At 50.1% G+C, this 20,971-nt stretch overlaps 1 protein-coding gene across 1 annotated transcript in view; it reads right to left on the reverse strand.

Moving 5' to 3' along the window:
* The window catches only part of LOC140390021 (anoctamin-7-like), a 172,031-nt gene that overhangs the window by 96,569 nt on the left and 54,491 nt on the right, over positions 1-20,971 (reverse strand). The window contains exons 5-10 of the mRNA XM_072474849.1: positions 19,980-20,125; positions 10,590-10,647; positions 8,331-8,441; positions 6,688-6,853; positions 1,953-2,043; positions 1,527-1,623 (exon numbers count right to left, since the gene is read on the reverse strand). Of these exons, the coding sequence (XP_072330950.1) occupies positions 1,527-1,623; positions 1,953-2,043; positions 6,688-6,853; positions 8,331-8,441; positions 10,590-10,647; positions 19,980-20,125 (669 nt within the window). The remainder of the gene's footprint in view (positions 1-1,526; positions 1,624-1,952; positions 2,044-6,687; positions 6,854-8,330; positions 8,442-10,589; positions 10,648-19,979; positions 20,126-20,971) is intronic.

A 20,971-nucleotide genomic window follows, 5' to 3' on the forward strand; every position in this document is an offset into this window, starting at 1 on the left:
TTAAATGTCTACTGAGTTAAAGTGTATACGAGACTACACTGAACCGCATGGTAGATCTCAACAGGCATCGCTGGATGGGCGAGCATTTATTACCATCTCTAGTTGCCCCTCAGAAGGTGGTGGCGAGCTGCCTTCTTGAACCGCTGCAGTCCCTGAGGTGTAGGTGCATCCATTGTGCTGTTAGGGAAGAGATTCCAGGATGTTGCCCCAGCGACAGTGAAGAAACGGTGATATATTTCCAAGTCAGGGTGGTGAGTGACTTGGAAAGGAACCTCCATGTGGTGGGGTTCCCAGGTATCTGCTGCTCTTGTCCTTCTAGATGGTAGTGGTCGTGGGTTTGGAAGGTGCTGTCTGAGGAACCTTGGTTTGTTACTGCAGTGAATCTTATAGATGGTACACACAACTGCTACTGTTCGTCAGTGGTGGTGGGAGTGAATGTTTGTGGAAGGGGGAGCAGTAAAGCGGGCTGCTTTGTCCTGGATGGTGTCAAGCTTCCTGAGTGTTGTTGGAGCTTCACTCATCCAGGTAAGTGGAGTGTTCCATTATATTCCTGACTTGTGCCTTGTAGATGGTGGATAGGCTTTGGGGGGGGGGGGGGGGGGGGGGTCAGAAGGTGGGTTACTCGCCACAGGCTATGACCTGCTCTGGTAGCCACAGTATTAATAGGCTAGCCCAGTTGAGTTTCTGATGTTGATTGTGGGGATTCAGCAATGGTAATGCCATTGAATATCAAAGGACAATGGTTAGATCCTCTCTTTTAGGAGATAGTCAATGCCTTGCACTTGTGTGGCGCGAAAATAACTTACCACTTGTCAGTTCAAGCCTGGATATTGTCCAGCTCTTGCTGCATTTGGACTGCTTCAGTATCTGAGGAGTCACGAATGGTGCTGCACATTGTGCAGTCATCCGCAAACATCCCCACTTCTGACCTTATAATGGAAGGGAGGTCATTGATGAAGCAGCTGAAGATGGTTGGGACCAGGACACTACCCTGAGGAGCTTCAGCAGTGTTGATTGGAGCTGAGATGATTGGCCTCCAACCACCACAGCCATCTTCCTTTGTGCCAGGTATGATTCCAACCAGCAGACAGTTTTCCCCCTGATTCCCATTGACTCCAGTTTAGCTTGGGTTCCTTGATGCCACACCCGGTCAAAGGCTGTCTTGATGTCAAAGGCAGCCACTCTCAGCTCACCTCTAGCATTCAACCGTTTTGTTCATTCTTGAACCAAGGCTGTAATGAGGTCTGGAGCTGAGTGACCCTGGCAGAATCCAAACTGAGCTCTGTGAGCAGGTTATTGCTGAGTACGTGCCGCTTGATATCACTGTTGATGATTCCTTCCATCACTTTGCTGATGATGGAGAGTAGATTGATAGAGCGGTAATTGGCTAGGTTGGATTTGTCTTGTTTCTTGTGTACAGGTCACATCTGCGCAATTTTCCAGGAATATCCCATTGCAAGAGTTACACTAACAGATTCAGTTTCTCAAACGTGCTCAGGACAGAATGAAGGAAGAAGCAGGGTTACCTTGAAGAGCGAGCAGATGCTGGAGAGCTTCCAGGGTTCGCAGTTTGCGCAGAGTGGGCACATTGTGTAATTATATCCTTGTTCACAGATTTCCTTTCTGGAGAGAAGAATCAGAATCTCAGGATCAAGTATAATAGTAGTTAACGCTGCTAGCTACACGCCCAGTGCTCCTGGACTACACCTGGAGTTGTTCCTCCCCAGCAAGAACCAAGATTCTGTCAATTTATTCTCAGGACCTTTCAACTGAGATGTAACCACATTGGTTTGCAGGACTGAGAAACGGCGTACGATGGACAAGACTGTAGCTCTGTACAGTGTAACCACATTCTGACTATACAGGTTGACTCAATTCAGATTGTACCACTGGACATTGTGACTGTATTTGGGCCACTAATTCTCTGGTTTACTGTTTGGCTCAGGACTTACATAGGAATGTCAGTCATCATCAGGGAGATTCCAACAAAGAAGACTACCGTTCCTACAATTGCTGCTGGTAGCAACCATCCTGTGTAAAATCCTGGGGAAAAAAATTAGTAAATCAATTAACAAACCAACAGCCGACATGATGGATACAACAGCGGTTCAAGAAGGCAGCTCACCACCACATTCTCGAGGCCAATTAGGGATGGACAATAAATGTTGGCCTAGCCAGCGACACCCACATCCCCATTAAATAATTTTTTAAACCTGGAAGACAGTATTTGTCCGAGTGGTGTATCATATACCACAGGCCAAGGAAAAGGGACATCAGATACTGCCAGCGGGAAAATGTAGGGATAATGGGTACCCCGGCACAAACGGATAGGGATAATAGACACTTCAAGATACACCGAATTACAGAAATAGGCCATGAACACAACTGGTCCAGTCAAGCCACTTTTTCTCATTTAAAACTACCACCATACTCCTCCATCCCCTCATATCCTTATCTAGATTCCCCTTAAATGCATCTATACTATTAGCTTCATACATTTTGAGCGGGAATTCTGGCCCCACTGCAGTGGATGCAACAAGCCAGCCGAATTCGATTGATCATCAGCAGGCAGGGCCAGAAAACTTTGACCTTTGTGCAATAGGGAGTTCCACATTCTCACAGCTCTTTGGCTGAGGACGTATTTGCCGAATTCCCCGTTGGATTTCTTGGTGACTATCTGACATTGATGGCCTCTCGTTATGCCCATCCCCACAGGAGGAAACATGAGGGCTGGGTTTCACGTTCCTCTGCGGGGGGAGGGAGGCGAGGCGGAAGCTGAGGGGTCCACTCCCTCCCGCCCCTGCTGTCTCTGTCCAATCAAGTATCGGATGGCCAATTAGTGACCATTCAACAGAAAGAAGGCCAATTAGAGGTGCAAACTGGGGCTTCGGGCCTAATCGGGACTGTAGGCCGGAACGTCATGTGACAGAGGGCTAAAGCCGCAAACAGGATGTTCAGTAACAGTTCAATGGTCCCTGCTCTCGGAGTCGGTCTTCATTTTTTTATTACAGGCTCAAAAATGATTTATTTTAGAAAGAATGAAAAGGACATTAGAACACTGTCAGGTTCTGTCGATACATGTGACTGGCCTCTCCTTCCGACCTTGTGCTGCCTCTTCATAGCTGCCATAAAACACTCCCAAATCTTTTCATGTCCGATTGCAGCAGGCAACAAAAGACTGCGGTGTTGGTGGGAGGAGCGAGTGCTAACACACCTGATTTGCAGACGTCAAATCCAGCCCATTCGTTCAGCAACCACTCTATCAAAAAACTTATCAAAATTTTGAAGACCTCAGGGCAGCACGGCGGCGCAGTGGTTAGCACTGCTGCTTCATGCACCGAGGTCCCAGGTTCGATCCCAGCTCTGAGTCACTTTCCATGTGGAGTTTGCCCGTGTTTGCGTGGGCTTCACCCCCACAACCCAAAGATATACAGGGTAGGTGGATTGGACAGGCTAAATTGCTGCTTAATTGGAAAAAACGAATTGGGCGCTCTAAACATTTTTTAAACTTGTAAAGACCTCGATTGGATCACCCCTCAGCCATCTTTTATCAAAATAAATCAGATCCAGCTAATTAGTCCTTTCCTGTGGTTCTGGTATCATCCTTGAGAATCTCCTCAGGGCCTTGTGTTATGGGCCTGAATCCCAAAGTGTATCATGAGTCCACCTGACCCACAACTTTTAATAGACTGTGGTATGGGGAGCACACGGCCCACTCTACAGGTGTGGTACAGCAGAAATGGAAAAATATTTTTTAAAGCAAAACAATGTTTATTCTATGAACTCAAGTTAACCTTTTTAAAACATACAGTGAACATCTTAGCAACCATCAATTCAAATACAACCCCCAAAGAATACAACACTAAGTAATCCTTGAGCTTTCCTTTTAACATCCATAAGACTTAAAACAAAATCTTTTGACAGAAGCACCTCAGGTTTAAATTCACGACTGAGAAGTTACCACGTTGAAATCAGCAAATGGGCATTCATAAGCTTGCAGAGATTCACACACATCCTGCTGTGATTTCAGCTTCTCCAAAACTAAATTGAAACCAAACCCACCCTGCAGCAAAAGGCCTAAAGCGAAAGTAAAAAGCTGACAGACAGCCCAGCTCCACCCACTCTCTGACATCACTGCAGTAATAAACACCCATTTCTTAAAGGTACTCTCACTACAGATATTTATATACACACCTATTTATAAACACCCATTTCTTAAAGGTACTCTCACATGCCACTTGATATCCAGGACTATCCCTGCTACTCTTTGCAAGGGCCAATGCAGACTCGATGGGCCAAATGGGCTCCTTCATCACTGTAAATTCTATGATCCTTTGATTCTAAAGACAGTCGTCTTAAATGCAGTCTTTCCAAGGTCCAATATAACTTTCCAACTTTTCCTAGCGATCCCTCTGGAAAGCAAGGGCACTGCTTGTATTGGAGGGTAACATTGACACCCCCCAAAACAAAATCCAGGGGGGGGCTTGCCCTCCCAAACCTACAACTTTACCACTGGGCGGCGACGGCCGAGCGAATAAGGGATGGATCAAGGAGCCAGAAGCCGAGTTGGTGCGCGCGGAAGAGGCCTCCTGCATGGGGACCTCCCTCCGGGCCTTCACCAGGGTGGCGCTCCCATCCCCACCCAAAAAACACTCCAGCAGCTCGGTGGTAATAGCCACCCTCCAGTCCTGGAACCAACTCCGGCAACAATTTGGCCTGACCAGAATGTCAGGTAAAGCTTCCATCTGCAACAACCATAGGTTCACGCCAGCACTGACTGACGCCACCTTCAAAAGTTGGGGACAGAAAAGAAGGACACTGACAGTCAGGGACCTACACACGGACGGCAGGATCGCAACACTGGGCGAACTGACAGAGAAGTTCTAGCTAGCCAGGGGAAACGAGCTAAGGTACCTGCAACTAAAAAACTTACTACGAAAGGAGACAGGGACGTACCCACAACCGCCACGACAGACACTACTGGAAGAGTTACTGGACGCAAGCACACTAGATAAAGGAAACTGTAGCGACATGTATGACCGACTGGTAGAAGGGGCTGACACCGTACTGGACGCAACAAGAATGAAGTGGGAGGAGGACCTGGGGATCAAAATAGGGTGGGGACTCTGGAGCGAAGCACTGCATAGGGTCAATTCCACCTCCACGTGCGCAAGGATTTCACATGTTCTGGTCCTGCCCCAGACTTGCAGGTACTGGACAGCCTTCTTCGAGGCAATGTCCAAGGTGGTAGGGGTGAGGGTGGAGCCATGCCCGAATGTGGCGGTCTTCGGGGTTTCAGACCAGCCAGATCTATTCCTGGGGAGGAGGGCGGATGCCCTTGCCTTTGCCTCCCTGATCGCCTGCCGTAGAATCCTGTTCGGCTGGCGGTCAGCAGCTCCACCCAAAGCTGCAGACTGGCTGTCCGACCTCTCGGAATCTCTCCAAATGGAGAAAATCAAATTCGCCATCCGAGGGTCAGACGACGGCTTCCACAGAACGTGGGAGCCATTCACCCAATTGTTCCGGGACCTGTTTGTGGCCAACAAACAAGCAGAAGAATAGCCAGGTAGCCAAGAAACAGAGGAGAGTAGCCAAAGCATGAGAGGGAGAGATAGACCGGGAGAGGTGGGGGGGGGACCGCTAAATCTAAGAGGAAGGAGAGGAGGAGGGGAGCAGGAGCGGAGAGAGAGGGGGTAGAGGGAAGAGACGGAACAATAGAGGAGAGCCAGGGAGGGGGAGGGGGGAGGCAGGGAAACGTTAACAAACTTAACGTCCAAAGGAACAGAAAACGGGGAAGACTGGAGGGCCGCAGAAGCGGAACGAGACGACAACAACAGCAAACTCCGCCTGGGTGAAGCAAGGGACGACAACACCACGAACAGATGCCTACTTATGTGTGCAAATAATTTTGCCAAGTGTACAGAGCTGCTGCTGTTGAGCGGGGGCATAATACCGTCCGATGGCTTCTCAGGGAAAATTAAAACGTCAGCAGCAGCAGCGACCTGTAGGGGAGTGGGGGTGAGTGCTCTGTTGGGAGGGTGTGGGAAGACTGAGGCACGTGGGATCACGTCTAGTCAATTGCTATTGTATATTCTCTTTTTGCACTATGTTAATGTTCACTCTATTTTGCTGTGTTAGGATTATTACTATTTATTCTGAAAAACGTTGCAAAACTTTAATTAAACAAATATTTTTAAAAACATTGACACCCCACAGCAGACAGTTGATTGAGTTGCAAGCTTCCCCTTGTGGCCATCCAGAGTACTCAGCGATGAGATGAACTAGCTCGAGCTAGTTTGGGGCCGAATGACCTCCTTCTGCACCGTAAATTCTATGAGTTAGCTCAGTGCAAACTGCTGATTGCACATCCCCCCACCCCACCTGGTTTTGGCGTTTGACTGGCTCAGCCTTGCCTGGGTGGTGCCATGCATTCACTGAGCCATAAGGCTCGAGGTTAGAAGAGATGATTAGTGCACAGTCATTTGACATGAACATACTTTAGGCAGAAGGCTGTGGGCTGCCCAGGGAATCAGATAGTGGAGGAAAGGTTTCAGGAGAATTGGCCGGATATTTGAGGGGAGGATAAAGTGACGGGTTAATGGGGCTGATTCAGGGCTTCCTTCTCCATAGTGAATGTGAGACAGTTGAAGAAGATTAAACTAAAGAGCCAATCAGGCAGAAACATACCAATCCACGTGAAGTAAAAAGCAATCTTCTCTCCGAAGTAATCCCGGATATGGTCCAGGGGCTGGTACTTGTACCATCTGCCCCAGCGAGCCCAGTATTCATACAATACCTGTCTATTGCTGAGCTCCTCAGGAGACACGCCCTTACCCTGGGCTTCATATGGACCCTGCAATCAAAACCAATTATGACCATGAGCGATTGCTTGACTCTCAAGGGCTGATCAGAGTTTGCACCAGCAATGCCTGCCCTGCACACTTCTCTCAGATCCATAAAGTGGGCCAAACACTGTGCCCGCACTTTTGTCTGAGCGAAGTCTTCGGTCAGACTGGTCAGGATAAATCTTCCATCTGAGCATGTCTGACAGGGAGCCCCCAGTAGAGGGAGCATGGGGTCACAGAGGGCAGATCACAAGAGCCAGGCCACCCTCTTTTCTCCTCATTAGCATTATGAATTTCAGATTAGCAGGGCTACAAATCCGGCATGTTCTGAAATTTCCCTACTTGCTGGAGGTTCCATCTTCTAACCACTCTTGAATAAAGAAGTTTCTTCTCAATTCTTTACCATTCTTATATCGATGGTCCTTAGATTTAGGTGCTTCCGCATGTGGAAACATAAGTCTAAATCTAAGGTTGCTACACCAATGCTAGACAGTGATTTGATTGGGCCACAACTTCGAAAACTTTGTTCGCATCAGGTCACTGGAGTGCTAGGGCAGCACGGTAGCACAGTGGTTAGCACTGTTCTTCACAGCGCCAGGGATCCGGGTTCGATTCCCAGCTTGGGTCACTGTCTGTGCGGAGTCAGCACGTTCTCCCTGTGTCTAAGTGGGTTTCCTCCGGGTGCTCCGGTTTCCTCCCACAAGTCCCGAAAGACGTGCTTGTTAGGTGAATTGGACATTCTGATTTTTAAAAAATATATAAATTTAGTCTACCCAATTATTTGTTTTCAATTAAGGGGCAATATAGCATGACAATCCACCTATCCTGCACATCTTTTTGTGCTGTGGGGGTGAGACTCACACAGACACGGGGAGAATGTGCAAACTCCACACGGACAGTGACCGGGACCGGGATCAAACCCAGGTCCTCGCACCGTGAGGCAGCAATGCCAACCACTCCGCCAGCGTGCCGCCCTGACATTCTAAATTATCCAGCAGTGTACCCGAACAGGCGCCGTAGTGTGGCGACCAGGGGATTTTCACAGTAACGTCATTGCAGTGTTAATATAAGCCTACTTGTGACACTAAGAAAGATTATTAATACTATTAGAGGAACGCTCAGGATGGAAGTTGTGGAGAGAAGGGCAAATTCCCAGACTCTCAGGTTGAATGGGATCAAGGATTGCGCTGGCTGCTCAGTACATGGAAAAGGGCAGACGCGGAAAGTGGATAACTGCTCAGCACGTCACTGCACTAATGCACCAACTCCCCAAACAAGCCAGTAAGTTTATTTCACTCATTTAATAGCACTTCAAATTCTTGCATGGCCCGCTTAAAGAATTTCTAGGCCTTTTTCATGTTTTTAGACACTTTTTTGGATAGCCGGATTTAAGGTGCGTGCCTAAATTTCAACGATGTGTGACCTGTCGGTTAAAATATTTCTGAAGTTTGGAACTAGAATTCAAAAGCAAAGCAAAACTCTTACATCATGAAGCGGAAATGCCGCTGTAAACACGTTGCCATTTAACAGGTTGGTGATACCAATCTGGGCCTTCTTCCGACGTCCGTATTTTGTCCTCGCTAATATTTCATAAACCTGCCCAAGTGAGAACAAGGGTGACGAAGATCAGAATCAGATCAAATACATCTGTTAAAGAAGCCAAGGTTGGACAAGACCCGGGGCAGAGTTTTCCCGGATATCGGCAAATATCCGAAGGCGCCAAACCCCGCCAGCAACTTAGTGTTTTGAAGATCGGGCCGCCAAAAGTGAACCATGAACACCCCCCCACCCCCTCACACACGGCCTGAGCCCTGCCTCTGGTATATAGCCCGGGTAATGCCAGGGTGGCTAGTGCCTGGGTCATGTTAGAGGACAGTGCCTGGGCAGAGCTGGGATGAGGGCAATGTCCAGGTAGCGTTGGGGGGCTGTGCCCAAACAGCACTGTGGGGGGTAGGTGCCTGGGCAGTACCAGGGAGGGGCAGTGGCCATCTAGCGCCGGAGGGGGGGGGGAGGGAGTAGTGCCTAGGTAGCAACGGGAGGGCAGTGCCCAGGTAGCATTGGAGAGGACGGTGCCCAGGGAGTGCCCAGGAGTTGTGCCCAAGAGTTGTGCCCAGGTAGTGTGTGAGTGTTGTGCCCAGGTAGTGCCTGCACATTACCCACTCCTCCCTGAGCAATGTACTCCCTGAGCTCTACTGAAAGGCCTGCTCCCCAGGTCCGTGCCTTGGGAGACCATACCAGTGTGAATGGATTTTCTTATGGGGGGAGGTGGGGGATATGATTCGGGCGTAGAGGCATGATAAGGAGATATTAAAGAATGGAAATGATGTTCCTGATTTTCAACATCGGGAATCCCGTCACATCACTGGCAGGGGGTGGGGACAATCGCATCACACTTTTACGTCGGTGTGAAACATGGCCCTGTGTAAATAGTATGTTCTTAGAAGTAAACTTATTCTTTTGCTTACTCGTCTGACTCCCCTCGCCTTTATTAAAGGGGGCAGCAGCTCACGCCCCACGAGGACTGAGATTCAGACTTCCAAAAGGCCAAGCTGAGGTCAGATTTATCTTGTGCCACTGAACTCAGTGTGTGTGGGAGCACTCTCACATCTCCTTCATCAGACACTACACACACAGAGGCCTGACAGAGGAACGTCAGCCTTCTTACATCACAACATTGTCCCTTGAACATTAAAAAGTAACAAAAATAAATGAACAGAGACACGTGGAAGGGAATGAGCATGGTCATTTGTTGAGTCTGCACGTTTTATTTAAATTCATTTACGGCGTCGCTGGCTATGCCAACATTTATTGCCCATCCCTAGTTGCCCTTCAGAAGGTGGTAATGAGTTGCCTCTTGAATCGCTGCAGTCCTTGAGGTGTAGGTCCACCCACTGTGCTGTTAGAGAGTGAGTTCCAGAATTTTGTCCCAGCGACAGTGAAGGAGCGGCGATATGCTTCCAAGTCAGGGTGGTGAGTGACTTGGAGGGGAACCTCCAGGTGGTGGGGTTCCCAGGTACCTGCTGCTCTTGTCCTTCTAGATGGTAGTAGTCATGGGTTTGGAAGGTGCTGTCTAAGGAACCTTGGTGTGTTACTGCAGTGCTTCTTGTAGATGGTACACATGGCTGCCACTGTTCATTGATGGGGGAGGGTTTGAATGTTTGTGGAATGAGGAGCAATCAAGCGGACTTCTTTGTCCTGGATGGTGTTGAGGTTCTTGAGTGTTGGAGCTGCACTCATCCAGGCAAGTGGAGAGTATTCCATTACACTCCTGACTTGTGCCTTGTGGATGGTGGACAGGCTTTGGGGGGGTTCAGGTGAGTTACTCGGCGTAGGATTCCTAGCCTTTGACCTGCCCTGGTAGCCACAGTATTAATGTGAAAAATCCAGTTCAGTTTCTGACCAATGGTAACCCCCAGGATGTTGATTGTGGGGGATTCAGCAATGTACAGCATTTTACAAACCTGCAGACAATTACCCATTACTTACAGGCATTCAATTCACAGTAATACTGCTCCAAAACTAACAATGCACGAAAAAAAAACAGATGCAGCTTGAAGAACCAACATCATTACTGACAACTTGAATTAAACTTTCATTCGAAACAAGGAATAAATGTGACTTCATCATCATTTCCCCAACTACCGGGACATGGTGACAGCCAATAGGTATTGAATGCAGTGGATGGTTTGAAGTTGGCCAGCCTGTACCAGGAGGGACAGGTTACTCGGAGAGCCCGGTACTTACTATCTGATGCCGCTGTGTGTTGGTGAAGAAGTCCTCTCGGTCGTCACTGTATAAATACCTGCACAGAAAATATCGCCAGTAATTAATTCTCTCCTAACTTCCCTAAAGTGTAAAACCATACTGAATACACGAAACCAACAACACAACAATGCCATCACACCACACAAAAACAAAACATTACATGACACTAAAGTACAGCACACATGAGCAAAATGGAATGCAATAGTATAACACCAACAGAAACTCCACACCAACAGGTTGGGCAGTGTTTAATGGAAGTGATGGTGTCTCGTCGCAGGCTGGGGAGCCGGCGGCAGTCTCGCTTCTAGAAGACCCACAGATAAAGAGCTACTGGATAGGGGTGGGCAGTTTCAGCTTGTCACCGAGCGGCATTGAAATTTCACTAAGACCTTTGCTCTTTAGCCTTACTGAACCTTGATGAGGCTTTGCATCCCTCTGACAGACTTTGACAGTCAGCAAAGTTTAAATGCAAACAATTTATCGACAACTATTTACAAAGACCTCAGGGTAAACATATGGTATTCAGGGCATGGACTATCCTGCATCTACGAGTAGCACGGTGGCACAGTGGTTAGCACTGCTGCCTCACAGCACCAGGGACCGGGTTCGATTCCGACCTCGGATGACTGTCTGCTGGAATTTGCACATTCCTCCCGGTCTACAGAAGTTTCCTCCGGGTGCTCCGGTTTCCTCTCACAGTCCAAAGATGTGCAGGTTAGGTGGATTGGCCCGCTAAATTGCCCCTTCGTGTCCAAAGCTTAGGTGGGGTTACGGGGATAGAGTAGGGGAGAGGGCCTAGGTAAGATGCTCTTTCGAGAGGGTCGGTGCAGACTCGATGGGCCGAATGGCCTCCTTCTGCACCGTAGAGAGTCTATGGATTCTATTTCTCTTAGAGTCTCTTGCTCATCTGACTAAAATAGATTTATCACAATACATCTGTGGGGGTTGTTGTCAATTTTAATGTCAATTACATTGTTAGGGGAAGCAGTGGCGAAGTGGCAATGTCGCTGGACAAGTAACCCAGAGTCATGTTCTGGGTGGGAATCCTGCCATGAAAAAGTGAATTGTTCGTGATCCAGGCAAGGGGGCAGGAGAGGAGACTGAAGGAGCTGCCGCTCAAGATGGTAGAGAGGAGCTTTCGCGACCTGGGAATACAGGTGGCTCGGAAATTGGAGGCATTACACAGGCTCAACCTAACCCGGCTGGTAGAGCAAATGGAAGGGGACTTTAAAAGATGGGATATGCTCCCGCTATCATTGGCGGGAAGGGTACAGGTGAAAATGACGGCCCTACCCAGATTTCCGTTTGTCTTTCAGTGCCTCCCCATCTTCATTCCCTAAGGCCTTTTTCAAGCTGGTGAATAAGATTATTTGGGGCTTTGTGTGTGCGAATAAAACCCCCCGGGTGAAGAAAATGTTGTTGGAGCGCAGTCGGGGGCAGGGTGGGTTGGCGCTGCCGAGCTTCTGTAGCTACTACTGGCCGGCGAATATAGCGATGATTAGGAAGTGGGTGGTGGGGGAGGGGTCGGCATGGGAGCGGATGGAGGCGGCGTCATGCAAAGGCACCAGCTTGGGAGCATTGGTAACGGGACCTCTGCCGTTCTCGCCGGCCCGTTACTCCACTAGCCCGGTGGTGGTGGCGGCATTGAGGATCTGGGGGCAATGGAGGAGGAATAAGAAGGTGGAGGGTGCGTCGGTCTGGACCCCGATTTGCAATAACCACAGGTTCGCACTGGGCAGGATAGATGGCGGGTTCCGGAGCTGGCAGAGAGCAGAAATTAGACGGATGGGGGATCTATTCATAGACGGGAGTTTTCCCAGTCTGAAGGCGCTGGAGGATAAGTTCAAGTGGCCGCTGGGGAATGGTTACAGATATTTGCAAGTGTGGGACTTTATGAGGAAACAGGTGTTGACTTTCCCGTTGATGCCGCCACCGGGGATACAGGACAGAGTAGTCTCTGGTATCTGGGTGGGGGAGGGGAAGATGTCAGATGTCTATCAGGAGTTGTTGGAGGCGGAGGAAATCCCGGTGGAGGAACTGAAGGGCAAGTGGGAGGAGAAGCTAGGTGGAGAGTTAGAGGCAGGCCTGTGGGCGGACGCCCTAAGCAGGGTTAATTCCTCATCATCATGTGACAGGCTCAGTCTAATACAGTTTAAAGTGGTACACCGTGTCATGGTATCCATATTAACATATCATGGTGCAATCACACACACACACTGATGGACAGATTGACAGACCAATCAACACACACGCAACATCACAACCAATCACCAGTGAGAGCACACGCACTATAAAACAGGGAACACCACAGTTCCCGCTCATTCCGCCAGGAGATAGCTCAGAGCACAGAGCTCACAGCGCGCCACTCAGACATACATCATGTGCTGAGTGCCTCTCTAAGATAGTGTTAGGGCTGGGTCCACAGGTTAACGGGTGATGTACGAACCACAGCCAGAAGTTAACAGTTGTTATCATACAGAATAATAAAACAGAGTTGTACCATATACAACCGTGTTGGTTTGTTTGTATATCGGAACACCCAATACGACATAGTACCAGGATTCGAAACTCCCCAGCAATTGTGAGACCTACCTGCACATCTTCAGAGATCCGCCATCCTGCGCCATGGACACCATCAGCCCGCCGCAGCCGCTCCAAATCGCTGGAAACCTCGGCGTCAACTGGAAGCTGTTTAAACAGCGCTTCCAGCTCTTCCTAGAAGCCACAGGCAGGGAGAATGCATCGGACACCAGGAAGATCGCCCTCCTCCTCTCCACGGCAGGGCAACACGCCATCCAGATCTACAACTCACTGGCATTCGCGGAAGGTGAGGACAAGACGAAGTACAAGACGGTCCTTCTAAAACTTGAGCAACACTTCAGCGTCGAAGTGAATGAAGGCTTCGAGAGGTACCTCTTCCAGCAGCGCCTGCAGGGTAAGGATGAGCCTTTTCAATCTTTTTTGACACACCTCCGTATCCTCGCGCAGTCCTGCGGCAAGAGGCCATCACCGATTCCATGATTCGGGACCAGATAGTTTTTGGGGTCACCTCGGGCACCCTAGGCCAGCAGCTCCTCAAAATAAAGTGCCTCACCCTAGCCACCGCCATTGAAACCTGTGTCCTCCACGAAAATGCGACCAGCCGGTACTCCCAATTCCAGGAGGCCGAATTGGCACGGAAGGGATCCTACGAGGCCGAGCGGGTCCAGTCAATCGAGTTCCTCCCGGCCCGCGGCACGGACGAGGGCGGCCATTTTGCACGCTTTCCAAGGCCTCCCGCACTTGTATGCGCCAAAGAGACATCGACGCAGAGGGACGTGACGCGCAGGCACGCTCTACGCAGGACTGAACTGCGCATGCGTGGTGGCGCAACGAACGCCATGACGTCACGACATGCGGCAACTGTGGATCAGCACACTTAAAGCGGCAATGTCCAGCCAAAACTCGACAATGCCTCCGCTGTGGCAAGATGGGCCACTACGCTGCCTGCTGTCGAGCAGCTCAACCTGCCAACGCTCCCCAATTCCACCAGCCTCGCAGGGACGTGCGGGCCATTCAGCCCCCATACACCAGTAGTCATACCCTGACGACGTACAGGCCGATGATACCGACGATCGCGAAGCCTTCCGCGTTGCGGTAATAGACAGAAATCGGATGTCCCCAAGTAGGACCCACCAGCCGATGCCAGTGCACAGCATTAATCCGGGTGATGAATGGTGTGCCACCCTAACGGTCAACCGATCACCAATCGCATTCCGTTTAGACACTGGTGCCTCCGCCAATCTCATTGCATGGTCAGCCTTCTGCACCTTGAAGGTCAAACCACTGATTCGGCCATCCCACTGTCAGTTAGTCGATTACAACGGTAATGTTATCCCGGCCATGGGGTCCTGCCAGCTCGAGGTTGCGCACAATGCATACACAGCCACACTGTCCTTTGAGATAGTTGGATCCTCGAAGGACTCTCTGCTAGGCGCACAGGCGTGCAAGATCCTCCACCTCGTTCGGCGGGTACACACTCTGTCTCCAGAAGGAATGTCCGATTTCCCGGATGCAGACTTTAGGGCACAGCTCCACTCGCTCCTCGCCCACAACCAGGAGGCTTTCGAGGGCATGGGCACACTGTCCTACACTTACAGAATACGGCTCAAACCGGATGCCACCCCGGCCATTCACGCACCTCGTAGAGTCCCAGCACCACTCAAAGACCGCCTCAAGCAGCAGCTGCAGGATCTCCAGGACCAAGGAGTGCTTTCCCGGGTCACGGAGCCCACGCCATGGGTCAACTCCATGGTGTGAATCAAAAAGCCCTCTGGCGAACTCCGGATCTGCATTGACCCGAAAGACCTGAACAATAACATTATGAGGGAGCACTACCCCATACCCAAACGGGAAGAGATCACGAGCGAAATGGCCCGGGCTAAAATTTTTACCAAGCTTGATGCCTCAAAGGGTTTTTGGCAGATTCAGCTGGATCAGTCCAGCAGGAAGCTGTGCACTTTCAACACTCCATTTGGCAGATACTGCTACAATAGGATGCCGTTTGGCATCATCTCAGCATCCGAGGTGTTACATCGAATCATGGAACAGATGATGGAGGGCATCGAAGGGGTACCCGTCTATGTTGACGACGTCATCATCTGGTCCACCACTCCACAGGAGCACATCAGTCGCCTCCAGCGCGTCTTTGCTCGGATACGGGAAAACGGCCTGCGCCTCAACCGAGCCAAGTGTTCTTTCGGCCAAACTGAGCTAAAGTTTCTGGGGGACCACATATCCCGGTCAGGGGTGCGGCCGGATGCCGACAAAGTGACAGCTATTGCAGCCATGCCGCAGCCGGCAGACAAGAAGGCAGTGCTACGCTTTCTCGGGATGTTCAACTTCCTGGGGAAGTTTATTCCCAACCTTGCCTCCCACACAACGGCTTTTTGCCACCTGGAACGGAGTTCCAGTGGCTGCCCGCACACCAGAAGGAATGGAAGGAGCTCAAGATCAAGCTCACCACCGCCCCGGTCTTGGCGTTCTTCGTCACTACTCGAGGTACAAAGATCTCAACTGACGCCAGCCGGTCCGGCATTGGGGTGGTACTCCTGCAACGGGACGACACCGCATCATGGGCCCCGGTCGCCTATGCCTCGCAGGCCGTGACCCCCACAGAACAGCGCTATGCGCAGATTGAGAAGGAGTGCCTGGGTTTGTTAACCGGCATAGATAAATTCCACAACTATGTGTATGGTCTACCTCAGTTCACCATGGGAACCGACCATCGCCCCCTGGTCGGCAGCATACAAAAGGACCTCAATGAGATGACCCCTCGCCTCCAGCGCATTCTGCTCAAGCTCCAGAGGTACGACTTCCAACTAGTCTACACCCTGGGAAAGGACCTCATCATCGTGGATGCCTGTCCAGAGCAGTGAGCACACCGCCCGAATCGGGGGGGGGGGTTCGTCTGTCAGGTCGACGCACAGGTAGCCTTCACATCGGCCAATCTGCCAGCTACTGATGCAAGTCTGGCCCATATTCGCCGTGAGAGTGCGGCTGACCCCCTCCTACAACGTGTGATGCGCCACATGACGGAAGGGTGGCTCAAGGGGCAGTGCCCACAATTCTACAATGTCCGGGATGACTTGGCCGTCATTGACGGTGTCCTCCTAAAGTTGGACCGGATTGTGATCCCACACAGCATGCACAGGCTGGTCCTCGAACAATTGCACAAAGGCCATCTTGGGGTTGAAAAGTGCAGGCGGAGGGCCCGAGAAGCTGTGAACTGGCCGGACACAACGACGACATCGCCAACATGGTGCTCAACTGCCCTATCTGCCAAAGGTTTCAGCCGGCGCAACCCCCTGAGACACTTCAGCCCCATGAGTTGGTAACATCCCCCTGGGCAAATGTGGGTGTGGACCTCTTTCATGCGCTCGGCGGACTCTACGTCATCATAATTGACTATTTTTCCAACTATCCGGAGGTCATACGCCTGCACGACTTGACATCATCAGCTGTAATCAGAGCATGTAAAGAAACCTTCGCTCGCCATGGCATTCCGCTTACCATCATGTCGGACAATGGGCCCTGTTTTGTGAGCCAAGAATGGTCTTCTTTTGCTGCTTCATATGGCTTCACACACATGACGTCCAGCCCTCTGTATCCCCAGTCAAATGGCAAGGCGGAAAAGGGCGTCCATATCGTGAAGCGGCTCCTCTGCAAGGCTGCTGATGCCGGATCTGACTTCTGTTTAGCCCTGCTGGCCTATCGCTCGGCCCCGCTGTCCACAGGCCTCTCGCCAGCCCAGCTGTTGATGGGTCACGCCCTCAGGACCACTGTGCCGTCCATTCATGTTCCTAAACCCGACCATGCTCCAGTACTGCAAAGGATGCGACAGCAACGTGCTCAGCAGAAGGTGGCACACAACACTTGGACAACTGATCTTCCTGCCTTGCCGCCTTGAGACAACGTCCACATACACCTACCAGAGGGTGGCTGGTCGTCAACTGCCGAGGTTCTCTGCTGCGTGGCTCCCCGCTCATTCCTGGTTCGCATGCCTGATGGCTCCATTCGCCGGTGTAATCGGCGGGCCCTTTGGCTGCTTCGGCGCTCGCTACGTGATCATGCACTGGTGCCACGCCCTCCTGTTGTCCCTGATGTCGACTTTGTTGAGCTTCCTGCCACTCTGCCTATTCCTTTCTCGCCCGTGGCCAGGCCCATTCCTCAGCCGGTGGATCCTGACCCACCCTTGAGGCGGTCAACCCAAATTCGTCGCCCACCTACTAGACTGGACTTATGAGCCTGTTTGCACATTGGATTCATTGAATTGTTATGCAACAATGTCAATGTGTTTCTCTTTTTGTCGTTCCAGGAGTTCTCTTTCGATATTTGATGATTGCACTTGTTTTGTTTGTGGTGCAACCTCGTTGTTCTGTTGCACCTGACACCTTCCTCTGTATATAGTTTAGCCTCATGTACATGTTGTAAATATTGCACACACATACTCAGCCACACTCAGTACACACCAATATTTATTACCATATAGGCACATATTCTTGTGAAAAGGGGGGATGTCATGATATCCATATATACATATCATGGTGCAATCACACACACACACTGATAGACACATCGACGGACCAATCAACACACACGCAACATCACAGCCAATCACCAGTGAGAGCACACGCACTATAAAACAGGGAACACCACAGTTCCCGCTCATTCCACCAGGAGATAGCTCAGATCACAGAGCTCACAGCGTGCCACTCAGACATACACCATATGCTGAGTGCCTCTCTAAGATAGTGTTAGGACTGGGTCCACAGGTTAACTGGTAAAGTACGAACCACAGCCAGAAGTTCACAGTTATTATCATACAGAATAATAAAACAGAGTTCATAGATCATAGAATTTACAATGCCGAAAGAGGCCATTCGGCCCATCGAGTCTGCACCGGCTCTTGGAAAGAGTACCCTACCCAAGGTCAACACCCCCACCCTATCCCCATAACCCAGTAACCCCACCCAACACTAAGGGCAATTTTGGACACTAAGGGCAATTTATCATGGCCAATCCACCTAACCTGCACATCTTTGAACTGTGGGAGGAAACCGGAGCACCCGGAGGAAACCCACGCACACACGGGGAGGATGAGCACGGGGAGGAGAGTTGTACCATCTACAACCATGTTGGTTCGTTTGTACATCGGAACACCCAACACGACACGCCGGGCACACATGACAGCGGCGAGGATGAGCAAGTTTTTCGGGGTAGAAGATAGATGTGCAAGGTGTGCGGGAAGCCCAGCAAGCCATGTTCACATGTTTTGGGCATGCCCAAAGCTTAGAGGGTTCTGGCAGGGGTTTGCAAAAGCAATGTCCAAGGTGCTAGGTACGCGGGTGGTGCCGAGTCCAGAGATGGCAATCTTTGGAGTGTCAGAAGATCCGTGAGTTCAGGGAGTGAAAGAGGCCGACGTGCTGGCCTTTGCCTCCCTGGTAGCCCGGAGACGGATCCTTTTAATGTGGAGGGACGCGAAGCCCCCGCGTTTGGAGACTTGAGGGTCAGAGACATGGCTGGGTTTCTCAGGCTGGAGAAAATAAAGTTTGCCTTAAGAGGGTCAATGCTGGGGTTCTCTCGGAGGTGGCAGCCGTTCGGCGATTTTCTCGGGGGAAATTAAAATGTCAACAGAAGCTGTATTCCAAAGGGTACAATATGGTTGAGGGATGTACAGAAGGGGTTGAGTGGGAAGTGTCTTTTTCTTACCCTGTTGATGTTTATGTTATTATTGTGTTTGTTGTTGTTATAAAAATTTTGCAAATACTTCAATAAAAATATTTTTTTTAAAAGAAAGAAAGAAATCTGGAAATAGAAGTCTAAAGGTGGCCATGGAACCATTGCCGATTGTCGTAAAATCCCATCTGGTTCACTAATGTCCTTTTAGGGAGAGAAATCTGCCGTCCTTACCAGGTCTGGCCTACATGTGATTCCAGATCCACAGCAATGTGGTTGACTCTTAATTATCCTCAGGGATGGTCAATAAATGCTGGACCAGCCAGCGAGGCCCACATCCCATAAACTAATTTAAAAAACACAAGTGAAGCGTATTTAAACACGTATAAATAAGGGATGGCTGGGTGTGTGCAAGGATAATGGGCGGCATGGTAGCACAGTGGTTAGCACAGTTTCTTCACAGCTCCAGGGTCCCAGGTTCGATTCCCGGCTTGGGTCACTGTGTGTGGACTTTGCACATTCTCCCGGTGTTTGCGTGAGTTTCCTCTGGGTGCTCCGGTTTCCTCCCAAGGTCCAACAGTCCAAAGATGTGGAGGTTAGGTGGATTGGCCATGCTAAATTGCCCTTAGGTTAGGTGGGGTAACTGGGTTACGGGGACAGTGATGAGGTGTGGGCTTAAGTAGAGTGCTCTTTCCAAGAGCCAGTGCAGATTCGGTGGGCCGAATGGCCTCCTGCTGCACTGTTAATTCCATGATTCTCTAATTGGTGATACTGAACTAAGTCAATTAACTCTCGCAATAAGGAAAGGCTCTGTCTCTTGGTTTTGACTTCACCAACTGGCACTTGCTGTGGGTAAATTAGTGACCTTGTTTCCGACATTGCAACAGTGACTACACTTTAAAAGTATTTCATTGGTTTGGAACACCCTGGGGCAGTATCAAAATGCAAAGGCAGGATTTTCTGGGTCCTGTCTGCCCCAAGACCTGAAGTTCTTGCCCGATGCCAAAGGAGCTTTTAATGGTCCGTCAAAGTGTTCATCCCATTCCGTGATGATCCCCACGGCGAGCAGGACCAGAACATACACCCCCAAGTCTTTCTTCCCATCTATCACATGGTGGCTCAACATTTTCATGGAATCCATTTCGTACAGACCTTTCAAACTTGGAGAGGCGAAATGCGCAGGTGAAATATTCTATGGGGTTGTTCGGAATACCTTCATACATGACATTATATATTCTCAGCTTTGAGAGTAACTCCTCTGACCAATTGGTGCTAGAATGTGCTGATGAATGTACTGCCTGAAAGAAACAATAGTGAAAGTTAATAAAACTGGTCATACACCTACACCCCAAACTGTCTAGTTCAGCCAACACACAGCACAGCTGCCCCAAAATCACATTGCAGCTCAGGCTACTTTTAAAAAAAATGTTTTTTCATATATTTAGAGTATCCAATTAATTTTTTCCAATTAAGGGGCAATTTAACGTGGCCAATCCACCGACCCTGCACATCTTTGGGTTGTGGGGGCGAAACCCACGCAAACACGGGGAGAATGTGCAAACCCCACACGGACAGTGACCCAGAGCCGGGATCGAACCTGGGACCTCGACGCTGTGAGACAGCAGTGCTAACCCACTGCACCACCGCACTGCCACCTTTTTTTTACAATTGTGATAATGATTGTTCTACGTTAGTCCCATCAATCCCAATGAGCTTCACTCCTCACAACAGGAACAATTAATTCAGCACCTTCTGTTCAGATGCACTGTGTCCCTTTTATTTGATATAGAACTGCCAATTCCCGAAGCTCTAATTCTTTCGATGTCTCCCTCTGCCTTTCTAAACCCATCTTTTACTCAATCTCCCAAAATCTTTCACACTGCCCACTGGCCCCAGTGCCAGTGTCTCGCACACTGTTCTAGTTGAGTCTGTTTGGCTGGGTGAGGAGGAGGCAAGAAGTGAAAGGCCGGGCCGGATGTGAGCGGTGCCAACACGCCTGCCCCAAGACCCGATTGCACCATTTCCTCAAACCCTTTTTGACCGACAAACTACCAGCTGGCAGGGAATCCAGCCAGCACTGCTGATTTGCCAGTGAGAGACGAGCAAGAGCGCAGCGAGTCAGGCACAGTGAAGGGGTGATTGTC

This window comes from Scyliorhinus torazame, chromosome 14 (genome assembly GCF_047496885.1).
Source record: "Scyliorhinus torazame isolate Kashiwa2021f chromosome 14, sScyTor2.1, whole genome shotgun sequence".
Lineage (NCBI taxonomy): Eukaryota > Metazoa > Chordata > Chondrichthyes > Carcharhiniformes > Scyliorhinidae > Scyliorhinus > Scyliorhinus torazame.